The sequence below is a fragment of the Bidens hawaiensis genome, unplaced genomic scaffold (assembly GCF_021521415.1).
Source record: "Bidens hawaiensis isolate Kalapana, Puna unplaced genomic scaffold, B.hawaiensis_p1.1 tig00007412_1, whole genome shotgun sequence".
NCBI classification, from domain to species: domain Eukaryota; kingdom Viridiplantae; phylum Streptophyta; class Magnoliopsida; order Asterales; family Asteraceae; genus Bidens; species Bidens hawaiensis.
In genome coordinates this window covers 363,668-377,230 of record NW_027491516.1, presented here as the reverse complement: position 1 = coordinate 377,230, position 13,563 = coordinate 363,668, and the positions used below count along the sequence as shown (strand labels likewise).

Here is a 13,563-nt window from a genome sequence, read left to right as displayed (position 1 = left end):
ACAAAAGTCAAAGAAAGTCAATTCCCGAACCATATATCCTTGGAACTTATCTGGTGCGCTCTTGACTACCCTCGTTAACATGCACTCTCTTCCCCACCACCTTCCATTGATTGTTGCTGCAGACTCTCTACCTACCAACCACCTCTCTTCATTAAACTCTGACCCTTCATAATGTCTTGCAAGTTAAAGACCTTATTACCCTTTTAACTCTACCCTACACAGACCACACTCATGCATGCATACTTGCATACCATAGAGTTTTAGACTTACTCAAAAACAAGAAAAAAAGGAAAGAAAAAAAAACAAAGCATAACTAGCCATATCTTTTTTGGTTAACTAATAGTTAATTAGTTAACCTTTGAACCCGCGCTTGAATCAACTTTCTTGGATGGCCTGGTAGCCGTTGGTGGCCCGTCAAAGCCACCGACATGGTTGCCATCATCAACATCAACAATGCTACCGCCGCGGATGTTGTTACTCGCAAGGGCGGTGATGATCTGCTGCATTGTAGCTTGAATGTGGTTGTTGACTGTGTTGGCGCTCAAAAGGCTTGGTTTGGCATTGGGCATGGAGTTAGCCAACACTTGTAGTCCCAATGTAAGTAAGCAGCCTCCTCCTGATTCGGTGTTGGTGGCGCCATTAGGGTTCTGCCCCACTGGGATGATGACAAACCCTAGAGGGAGGAGAGGGATGCATGAAGAATCTCCACCGTTCATGGCGAGTTGGATGGAATCAACCTCGACTGTGGAGTACACCACGAGGCTGCCCGAGTCATCGATGCAGCTCTCCTGCAGCACCAGCTCAACATTCTGTGATGAGTTACTAGCCACCTGTTTAAGAAAGTGATGCATTGTTAGAAGTTTTGTAAGATCTACTAATTATTATTTTCCATGTTTAAGAAATTTGGGCTTTCAAAATTAAATCAAACGATTTCATTAACTCCTAAACAAAGAAGTATCACTTGATGGATTATTCGGCTGGTCATTAGTTTAGTAGTTATTACAGATTCAAGAAATAATAAAATGATTTATTCCCTACTAAATAAATTAATGAGTATCCGATAATGATTCCTTCGTTAATACTCAGCCGGAAATATGATACTTTTTAGCAATGATCGCTAAACAAATGAGTATGACTTCGTCAGAAATATGCACTAGTTTAGCAAATAAAAAATTCGCTATTAAACAGATGAGTATGATTCCGTTAGAAATATGCACTAGTTTAATAGTTAAAAAGTAATAAAACTATTTATTCACAGTTATACAAATGAGCATGACTTCGTCGGAAATATGCACTAGTTTAGTAATTAAAAAAATAATAAAACGATTTATTCACTATTAAACAAATGAGTATGACTCCGTCGTAAATATGCCCTAAGTAGTTAAAAAATAATAAAACGATTTATTCACTACTAAACACATGAGTATGACTCCGTAAGTTTAGCAATTAAAAAATGATAAAACAATGTATTCACTACTAAACAAATGAGTATGACTCCGTCGGAAATATGCACTAGTTTAGTGATTAAAAAAATAACAAAATGATATATTCACTACTAAACAAATGAGTATGATTCCGTCGGATATATGCACTAGTTTAGTAGTTAAAAAAAACGATTTATTCACTACTAAACAAATGAGTACTTAAGTACTCATGAACAATTCCGTTGGTGATACTCAGTTGGAAATATGATCAACTTTTTTAGCAATGATTAGAGATTCAGGGTATAATAAACTTACATTCACACGAAGCAAGGAGATACAATTTCCTGGATGCGAACCGTTTGCAATGTGAGCCACCTCTTCCAATGGATTCCCATTTGAGAGAATATCAAGCTGCCATTTTTGATGCAGCAACATATATATTAGAACTAGAGACGTGACAATTTTGGCCCATTTATTTATAGTAATTAATTAAGCGTGAATATGTAATTAAGTGTTACTCTTTAATGAATCAAATGAGCCACACAGAACAAGTTAACTTACAAGGAAGTAGATCAAAAGCCACCTCAGTGTAGTTTAGTCTATATAACATCATATATTGCTTCAACCAAATAATATTATTTTCAGAATAAACAAAACATTCATTGAACCATTCAATACGAAGTTCGTTATGTTCGTTCATTTAATAAACATACAAACCTGACCACATTTTTTTTTGTTCATTAACGTTTGTACATTATGCGTGCTTAAATATTCATTCAGATTAATTTGATTTTCATATTTTAGAATCATTTGGATATTCATGTTTACTTTTAGTGGTTATCACTTTATGTTCGTTTACAGGCCTAACTAAAACCGTTTTCAGCAGCAACCACTTTATAACATCTGCCAAAGAATTTAAATCTATAAACATTTGTGTGCATAAATATTATCACGAACCTGAGATCGGCTGCGTTCATCCCTCAAGAGCTCAAAAACTTGATAATGAGGATGAGGAAGCCACATTGTTGATACTGCAGTCAGGACCAAACCATTGGGCTGGCCTGGTTCAGTGACTGCTCTAGTTGTTATTCGAACTGTCTCCTCGGCTGAATCCGAAAGGGCTGTCCATGTTTGCGCACATGAGCTAGTGATGTGAAGGCAGAACATCCTCACCATCCTCTGAGCCAGATTCATCAAATTTTTTCTTGCTTCTGGTGTTTTTATTGCTGCAGTAAACATACATTAATATAAATATCATATCATGGTATTAATAAATACAAGTTTGATGAATTGATGGTACCTCCAATGTCGGCTATGTTTCGGGCCATAAGACTTGCAAGCCTCTCGCATTGGCGTTGTAAGACAGCTAGCCACCGTCGAGCTCCAAATGCCATTCCACTGCTAACATACTCAGTGAAGATCCCATGGACCAGTAGCTCATTCTCAGCCTCAGCATGCTCAACCCAAGTAACCTGAATCAATAAAATGGTTCACAAGTATATAACAAGATTAATTGAAAAGGATAATTCTGAAAAAAAGGTAAAGGTAGAAGAATTTGAAAGATACAAGATGGATAATCAACTGGTTGAAGTTGAATCAATGAGTCCTAGTTTACACATATCATTTAATGATCTAAAGTTTGAATTTCTGGTTTATTATGTTTATTGGTTTGAGTCTAGTTGAGTTCGTATCAGACTTAAGTTTTCTTTATTTATCTAGTACAAATAAGGGTTTTTGTGAGTCTTTAAATTTGCCGAGTGTAATTAACAAAAGAGTCGAAGATTGTTTTTAAATTCCTTGCATGTTTATAAACTTATCCTACGATTATCAATTGTTTTTTCCAACAATTGATTTCAGAATCAAACCATATTACCAAAGGACTAACAAGAGACTCAAGATTAGTTGAAGGGAACCAAGATCAATATATAACCGTGCAGAATAAACAAACTCGATCAGTAGCAGCGACCAAGAACCTGCAACAGGTCATTGTCTCTAGCCAAAAAGTACAGAAAAGGAAAAGGTCGATCATCAGTTGCAAGAACTGACCAAGGTTTCATTTTTCTTAAAAGCAGTGGCAGCTCAAGAACCGAAATATTGTTGTCTCAATTAATAAACCAGGTTTGCTTTTTTTTTTTTTACGAAAGGCTGAAACATGAAGAACTTGACAGTGTGTCGAAGAAAGGAAAGGCATGTTCCAAGTAGTAGCGTGCTCAAACGAATAGAGCAGTGTGCTCAAACAGAAAAAAGAGTGGTGTGGTCATGTGTGTACCGATCAAGAAAACGTTGGTGTGATTTGTGAAACTTGATTCAATACCAACTTGAAGGACGCGGATGGTTAATGCGAAAAACACAAGGTGGTAAGGAAGATCCCAAGGGACGGTTATGGTAGAGATCTAAAGTTCAGATACCAAAGATGATATCTAAGTGCCTATGTATAGTTATTTATGGAATTGTTTATTTTGTATTAGTATGGGTTGGTTCTAGTTGTCCCATCGCTTAAGTTTCTAGCTGCTTATAAATAAGGCTTAGGTTTATTTGTTTTATTCAGTATTGTAATTAACATACGAGTCTCATTTATTATTAATAAAAGAGAGTCGCATACGGTTTATGCAATATCATGTTCGGTTTCTTGATTCACTTAATCGAAATGAATTTGGTCAATTAGAAAGAAATAAAGGAAAGAGATCAGAAGGGTTGTATTTAATCGAGCAACTGTTAAATAAAGGAGCAGAGTGCTTTTGGAAGGTTTTTTGTTTTTGTAATTAGTATAAGTCAAAATATCTTAACTTTAAAAACATGTCTGCAATTGCAAACGTATCGGCCCAGAAGGAAATTATTCAATCCTGGATGCTCATGACCTTTGGAAAACTATAAACTAGGTGATAGGAGATGCAATCGATGAAAGGAAGAATAAACTGGCCAGAGTATATATTTTCCAATCTCTATCCGAAGACATTTTGCTTCAAGTTGCAAAGAACAAGAAGGCAAAAGACATGTGGGAGGCACTCCAGACTCAGTACCTAGGGGCTGACCAAGTTCAGAAAGCTCTCCTAGGAACCTTGAGTTAAAGAGTCCTAGTTATATAATTTGTAGTTTGGTTTTCAGGTTTATTATGTTTATTGGTTTGGGTCTAGTCGAGTTCGTATCAAATTAGGCTTTGTTTATTAATATAGTATTAATAAGGGTCTTTGAGGCCCGTTTAATTTTTCAAGTTTGATTAATAAAAGAGTTCAAGAGTTGTTCTTCAATTCCCTGCATGTCTATCGTCTTACCGTTCGGTTTGATCAATTCCTTTTTTTAATTTCCAACATTAACGCCCTGCTTGCGGTGCGCGCATATAATGTATATATGTGTGAACCCTCAGGTGGGCAAAAGTAACATTGCACTAATTTTGACGTTATTTTACTAATCTCGTGAAAATAACGTTAAAAGTGGCGGAAGGTTAATCAGGCATCATGTGGTGGCGTTGATAGCCGAAAGACAAGGGCACATGCACCGATCAGCCGGTGTCCCGATGATTGAGTGCTATGTGCCTTATGTCCAAGGCTTGATGCAAAACTACTATCGAGCCGGGGTCTCACCGGAAGCAGCCTCTCTATCCCTATGGGATAGAGGTAAGGCTGTCTACATCTTACCCTCCTCAGACCCTACCATAGCATTGCTATTGGTGGGATATACTGAGTACGATGATGATGATGATGATGAATTTCCAACATTAATATGAAGAAACATTAACAAAAAGTATAAAAATGACATAGATTCTCACCCTTGAATATCCATTAGGCATGTCCTGTATAATGCAACCAGAGGGGTGACGCTTGTATCCGGTTAGTGATGGCTGGTAAGTCTCGTGAAAGCTTTCTAGCGGGAAATCAACGATCACCCAACTTCCATCGTCCGAATTTCGTGCACAATACCGAAGGAAATGAATTTCTCTAGTTGGCACAATTGGAGACAACACTTGTAGCTCAGCATACATCTGTTCATAACAAACAAGTTCATCAAAATTTCTATAAATTCAACCAAGTTTTGGATAACACTTAATATTCACCATGCCATCCAATTTACTAATTTACCCCCACTAAAAAGTATGCATACTTACCAGCTGCAGGGAACCATTTGGAGTTCCATTAACACCAGAAGTGATGACTTGAAGGGTTCTCGCACGCGAGATGATTGATGGAAACAACTCCATCCATTTATCCTGTAATTTCCAAATCAGGAAAGATTAAAAACCTACCAAAATATTTATTTCCAAACCAGATAAAAAACATATATAAATGGTAAAAACATGAACAGTCTGCTGGTGACTTACTGCATTAAGAAAAGCATCAACCAGAGTGACACTGTTAATAATCACAACTGAGCTAGCGCGAGAAGCTTCATATCTCAACTCATTTGAATCAGTTTTCCTGCTAATCATACTTGGGAACATCTTAGCATGTTCATCAAAATTAAGCACTTCTTTGCCAGCATCATTAACCTGAGTCCAAAGTGGTTCTCCAGTCCTGCACATCTTAACAACTTCGTCCATGAACGAGAGTGCATACTGGATCGCAATAGGCTTTTCGCCATCCATGATGATCAAGCCGTTGGGAACAGCAAAATTGGGACCTTCAGGTGCCATTAAAGGATTGATCTGCATAATATCATTGCAGTTTGGCATGTCATCTTGTTCAAATGGTCTAGGATACACATTCATATCCAGGTTCAGGTTATTGGTCATCAGTGGAGATAAATGACTCGGTCCTTGAGTTTGCATTGGATTACCACCACAAAGTCTTGTCAAAAGGAAGAGACGCTGATCCAACTGCAGGAAAACACTCATTTAATGTTGGTCACGATTAATCAGATTACAACCTTATTCGTTGTGGACTGTTAAAAAGCGTACGATGAAGATACGTTGTCCAAATATCTTCTAATGATGTATTAAACAGACACTTAAGCAAAAACATAAGTTGTTTATTTAAAATAATGTATTGCACTTATAACTAAGTTCACTCGATATCAAGACAATGTTACAAGCCACCCCAAATATGATCAAGTCCAAATGTTAGCAAATATTTTTATTACTATAGTTATAAAAAAATGTTATGGGAATGTTTGTCATTTTACAAATTTTAAATAAGTGAAGCTAAATTACATGCTATATAGTAGCATATGTATACAGGTGTATAGCGCACGTAAAACAGCGTATATCATATGATTTGAAAATACGGAATAACTGAAGTTACTAGTTTAATACTATTAAGGAAATACATAATTGATTAGGATTATTGAATGTAACCTTGTTAGATATTAATCGTATTATTATTGTATTTCCTTAATAAATACAATTAATCAAACATAGTTACCTCCTCTTTGAGTCGAGCGTTTTCCAAGCGGAGCTGTTGCTCATCAAGAGATGTCGAAGACCCTCCGCAGTTAGAGCAAACAAGTGAACGCAACACACTTTCCAGTCGGCTGTTTTTATTTCGTAGAATGTCATTATCGTTTCTAAGATGAGCATTATCTGACCGGTCTTGTTGTGCCTACAAAATAAGTTAAATTCACTTAGAAGCACGCGTCTCATACACTTAAGGTGCAATTAATAATAATAATGCATAATATACACGATATAATTGTTGTAGGGCGTGCATATGGCTGGTACATATATACATGAGCAATAATAATAATGATACCACATAAGTGGAGCCCAATAATTGATCAGTCACACATTTTAGTATAGTAACAAGTAGCAAGTGTGTAAGATAACATTAAAACCCTAACCCTAAAAGGATATATGTATTAAAAGTGCTATATACTGCTGCTGCCCTTTTGGAAAGCTCATGTAGTCATGTTGTAAGAGGTGTAGGGGTTGACTGTTTACCCCCACCAGCGCATATTAATGGGTAACCAACCAAATATAGTAAATGCATCTCTACAGTCACCGAAGCTCTCATAGCTGTGGCTAACGTACGCTTACACAACCCGGACCCGACCCCTACCAAGTTCCACATTATTTCAAGTACTCAAGAGAAATTAAATGATATTATCATATTTATTAAAAAACAAACTTATGGAACTAGTCTGACAGCATTTATATCTTAAGAACAAAAGATGAAGTAAGTTTTTTTTGTAGTGTCCATGTTTTTTTAAATAATAAATTTAACTCGTGTATCTTTAATTATTAAAAAAATTGGTTACCAACAAAAATACAAGTGATGATTATTTGCCTTTTATGTAGATTATTTATGTTTTTTATTTCATTTTAATTTCCCGTATATATACGCATCACTTTTTCATGATATGAAAGAATCTTCAATATAACTTTTTTTTATATATTTGTAAATCTGATTAGGAATTTAAATAATTAATGGTGCTAGCTTGTGTATATATATCGTTTTAATAAATACAAGCAAACCAAATCCAATATAACACGCATGCATGTGTGTGAGAGAGAGGATGTATGTGGTGCTATTTTTGTTATTTTCTTGAATACAATATATTCACACAATCTCCTTGTCTTTGTTTTCTTTAATCAAAAATAAAAAAAACACGTGCAATACCGATTAGAATAAAATCTTTCAAAATGAAGTTAATCTCATTTTGTAAATTTTAATTTTTGAAAAAACTTATATTAGACAAAAACCAAAACAATTTTAACTTTCTACAAACACAATTTAATTTTCCATAAACAAATAATAAAAATAAATAAGTAATGAAAAATGAAAAACACGTCTTCTTGATATCTGTACTGGATGTATGTTCGTTTCAACAGTAGACATTAAATTTTAGGTTTAGCCAAGAAAACAACATGTACACCCAACAAGAGTAGCTAGAACAAACAAAGGTCGATGTACCTTCAATTGAGTACGCCGGTTTTGGAACCAAAACTTGACTTGGCGCGGCTTAAGCCCAAGCTCTTGGCTTAACCTCAGCCTTCTCTTGTCATCTGGATGTGGACATTCCTTAAACAACCTGCCCAAAACAACAACAACATTAATTCAAACCTTATTAATTAATAATATACTATATAAGCAAATAACATGTTTTCTTTTTGTTTAATGTGATATATATATAATGACTAAAAGATATCCGCACATACGCTTCCATTTCTTGGATCTGGTGAGCTGTGTGCCTATGATAACGCTTCTTCTTCGAAGGCGGTTGTTGTTGATCGGTATCCACCTCGTTTCCCGACATCCCTCCTTCGATTTGGTCACTTCCCGAACCGCTTTCCATGTCCTCCTTCCCTAGTCTCACCTTGTTATCCAAGTCTTCTTTCTGCATTTCATATATATACCACACATAAATAAATAAACAAAGGTATCCAGTTGAAGTCATGTGAGAGACTGCTTTCACTGAGACAAGGCTTCAAAGTTATTATTATTATTATTATTATTATTATTATCTTTTCTTTTTACAATACAAATTATATATACACATATTAGAGAGAGAGAGAGAGGGAGATTACAGAAATTGATGAAAAATCGGAGTAAGGCATGAAGTTGAAGTTAGGGTAAATGGATTCAGATGAAAGTCCACTTCCACCACCCATGTTTGACATCACTTGACAGTCTCCAAACATCTTAATTTCCTCTACAAAAAGATCACTAAGAATCATATATACATGATTAATGTGCAATATATAGATGATATTATTCTTTTTATTTTTTTCCCATCAATATATATTTTGTATCTTTTACTTTTTAGTTAAAATATTATATAGATGAAATTATACAGAAAAAACCAAAAAAGATGAAAATTACATTGAAATGAAATTATCAATTACTTGGTTCTAGACTCGAAATCAAGAAATCAAGAAACAAAGACAAAGTAAATGAAAATTTTTTTTTTTTTTTGGTTGACATTTTTGAGTTTTTCAACCACTGAAAATGAAACAGTCAAAGTCCAATATATATATCCCATTTTTAAAACCACCATGATAGATGAATTTATATTGATTTATAGATTTACACAGACATACATATATATACATATACATATAGAGATAGAATGAGGAGAGAGAGTGTGTATGGAACTGTAGAATTGAAAACGATTCAAGAAAGAGAGACTAGTAATGAAGTTAATTACCACTGTGGGTGTAATTTCTGATATGAAGCTCTTCTTTCTCTTTCTTGTAACTTTTGTGGGTTTGAGTTGGTGGTAAATGAGCACTTAAATACACTCAGAGGAAACCGATTGACTACTCTTGACCTACCTGGCTGTTTCTTACACGTGGCAACATCTCATTTGATCATGCGAGCGTTTCTTATATGAAAGTCAGCTAAACTTTTTTATATTTTTAAAATATTAATAGATAAACACGCGTAGATGTATGCTGGAATTGTTATAAGATTAATTAATTACTTAACAGCATGAAAACAAACAGAAAATGTTGGTCAAACTAGTATAAATCCAAAATTTTAAATTTTAATATAGAGTATATATTTATTTGTCTTGAACATATTGATATCAAGCATGCAAATGTTGTTTAATGTGTAATAACATTGTTATGTTACGTTATATGCACCAAATTACCCTGTTCAGATTATATGTTGACTTTTGATTACTAATTAATTCCTTGTAACTAATTTCTTGTTTTTTTACAAATATATAAATCCAAAATTTTAAATTATAATATAGTGTATATATATTATTTGTCTAATACATACTGATGTCAAGTAAGCAAATGTTGTTTAATGTGGAGTAAAATTGCTATGTTGTAATGTTGTAAGCCACAAATTACAGTAGATTGAATATGTGGGTTGACGTTTAATTACTTAAATGTTTGTAAGAAAGACTTGTAACTAATTCCTTGTCTCTTTACAAATATATAAATCCAAAATTTTAAATTACAATATAGTGTATATAGTTATTTGTCTAAAACATATATACTGATGTCAAGCAGGCAAATGCTGTTTAATGTGTAATGCAATTGTTATGCTGTAAAGTTGTATGCATCAAATTACACTGAGATTTAATATAACGGTTGACTTTTAAATTGCTTAAATGTTTGTAAGAAAGGCTTGTAACTAATTCCTTGTCTTTTCAAAAATATATAAATCCAAAATTTTAATATAGTGTAAATATTTTATTAGCTTTAAAACTTACTGATATCAACCAAGCAAATGTTTTCAATGTGTAATAACATTGTTATGTTGTATGCATCAAATTACATTGGGATAACGTGAGAAATCATTTTAAAATTAAGAATTTTAAGAATCATTTTAGAATTAAAAAACACTCTTTCTAAGGAAAAAAAAATTATAAAACAAATAAAAATAAAAAAATAAAAGAAACAAAAATTTTTATTTTTCATCCTGGTTTCATAAAAAAAATTTAAAAAATATAAAGGTATAGCAAAATTATACATTTTATACATATATGTATATAATACTTATTTTTTAATTTTATACATGCTATTCTTTATACCCATATGTAAAATTAAGATAAATGATAATGTACATATATATATATATTATTTTAATCGAGATTAAATAAAAATATACATGTGTATAATTAGCTTTTTATGAAACCGGAATAAAAAATAGAAAAAATTCTTTTTTTAATTTTTAAAAATTTTCGTCTTTTTTTCTTTTTATGATTTTTTAAAATATTTTTAAGTGGTTTTTTTGTGATTAAATTATTTTCTCAAAGTTCTCAATTTTAAAAAGTTCTTTTGGGATCCTCACTATATATATATATATGATCCTAAGAGAACCCTTTAAAAATTGAGAACTTTGAGAACCATTTTAAGTCACAAAAAAACATCTGAAATAAATATTTAAAAAAATCATAAAACGAAAATAAACAAAAATTTTAAAAAAGTAAAAAAAAAAACCAAAATTCTTATATTTCATTACAGTTTCATTAAAAAAAACTTCGTACTATACACATGTGTATAATTTTATTTAATCTCTAGTTACGTAATGTACACATATGTAAATTATCATTTACCTTAAATTGTACATATGTGTATAAAAAACGCGTATAAAATTTAAAAATACGTATTATACATATGTGTATAATTTTGTTAAACCGATTTTTTTTTTCATTTTTTTTATAAAACCGGGATGAAAAATAATTTTTTTTTGATTTTTTTACTTTTTTTATTTTCGAGTTTTTTTTTTGTTTTATAAATTTTTTTATTTTTGGTAAGAAGAGTGTTTTTGTGGTTTAAAATAGTTCTCAACGTTCTCAATTTCAAAATAGTTCTCACATGATCCTAATAATATATATATACCTATCCTAATAAAGTAAAATAATTGTGACACATGTCAGTCTATGGTTAGACCTCACAACTTTTTTCCCACACTAATATTTTTGTTAACACTAATATACATTGTTTTGAAACCCGGCCCGGCCCGGCCGGTTGGACCGGGACCCGACAGTAATACCGGTCCGGGTCGGGGTGTGTGACACCCGGTAATTTCCCAACCCTATAAACTAAGTAATCAACCTAATAATTAGGTGATTGTGAATATTATGCGCGCTATATTAGAATCAGCGCGGGCATGTTATGTGCGCCCTGCGCGAGCGCGCTATGTTAGAGTCAGCGCGGGCATTTGTTATGTGCGCCCTGCGCGATGCGCGCGATGTAAGAACCAGCGTGGGCATAAGTTATATGTGCCATGCGCGAATGTTTTGGGTTTATGTTTTCATGTAACTTAACCTTATGTTGTCTGATGGGTTGACCGTCCCGCATGATGCTAAGGCGGGTGCATCCCAAATCGTTTATGCGCGTGCGGAAGGGGAACTAACCTTCCCGCATGGCGGGAACATTGAGAGTTAGTTTGTCTGAAGCTCCAAGATGGAATTGACTTCAACATAACTGATCACTATGTTGAAATACCAAGACCACCTGGAGAATCTACAAATGAAACTCAATGTCCCTGACTGCGAGAAGGTTACGTACCTACCCGCAGCAAAGAAATGTCCTTCACACAGAAAGCTATGCGCACAAAGCTATACGCGCAGAACACTTAGCCTAATCTCCGGATATAAGGGATTATCCCCGCCCAAAAAAAGGAAACAGTTGCGTGTTTCAGAGATTTCTACTTTTTAACTGTACACTGACAAAAGCACCTGAAAAAGGCACACTGTAACATGAAAAGTCAACCGTCAGCCACCCTACTCCCACCAACCACAGACCTGCATGCCCTGTCCAAATCAAATCAGAATCTTTTATCCACTCCTCCACTTTTAAATAAATAATAATAATTTCCATACTTTATCATCATTACACCTAGATATGAAAAGATTACAATCCCCTAAAGCAAGGGATTGTGTTCCCCTAAATCTTGCCTATAAATATGTAACCCAAATTATCACCCAAACACACTTCAAACTTCTCTCTTAAGAACTGCAAACTTGCACTAATCATCTCCCAAGCATCCGTTTGATTTTCAATTCCGTTCCTGTTACTAGGTAAGCCGAGATTATAACCCTGAGATCTACTTTCTGACCCTTATATTCTCCTATTTCTTGATCTTAATATATATACTTGTTATTTAATCGTATTCTAGACCTTCAATTCCGAGGCCAACACCAAGAAAACCCGAATCTCGATTAATCCCTTAACAAGAACCACAGGTGAGTCTCACAACCCCTATTTTCACTGTTTTCACTATTTTTAAACTGTTTTCGGGGCGAGGGACACGTACCTAAATTATGTTTTATCATGATACTCTTACAAGCAATGCAAGCAATTATGTGTTTAAATAATGTTTCATTATGGTATACTTACGAGCAATGCAAACGGTTATCTATGGTTTTCGATGAGAGTGCGATACGAGTAAGTGATCACTTTACCATTGGAACTCTAAGGGTAGGGACTGCTGGTTTGATCCACCCACTCGTAGGGGTCGCACCTCTTACACAGACGAGTGCCTAGCATGTCACGGGGCAGTACTATGGGATTGAGCCCGCTCGTAGAGGTCGCTCCTCTTACGCAGACGAGCGCCTTGTTTTCCGGCACAACGTCCGCGCGTAACCCGCGGGACGGTATTATTTCGCTCGTAGTGGCAGCGCCACTTACACAGACGAGCACGGTTTTTCAGAAGTGTCCGCGCGTAACCCGCGGGACGGTATTACTTATTTCGCTCGTAGTGGCAGCGCCACTTACACAGACGAGCACGGTCCCCAGAAATGTTCG

General features: G+C 34.4%; 1 protein-coding gene across 1 annotated transcript; it reads right to left on the bottom strand.

Annotated features, from left to right (window-relative positions):
* Positions 1–9,750, bottom strand: LOC143635157 (homeobox-leucine zipper protein HDG5-like). Its single transcript, XM_077103040.1, has 12 exons — positions 9,501–9,750; positions 8,881–9,005; positions 8,512–8,690; positions 8,267–8,384; positions 6,779–6,955; positions 5,740–6,234; positions 5,527–5,628; positions 5,191–5,403; positions 2,725–2,896; positions 2,382–2,650; positions 1,740–1,835; positions 1–830 (listed from the first exon to the last, which is right to left on the bottom strand). Exons 2-12 carry the CDS (start codon positions 8,992–8,994, stop codon positions 348–350), a joined length of 2,418 nt encoding a protein of 805 aa, XP_076959155.1. The 5' UTR covers positions 8,995–9,005; positions 9,501–9,750; the 3' UTR covers positions 1–347.
* Positions 9,751–13,563: the final 3,813 nt, after the last annotated feature.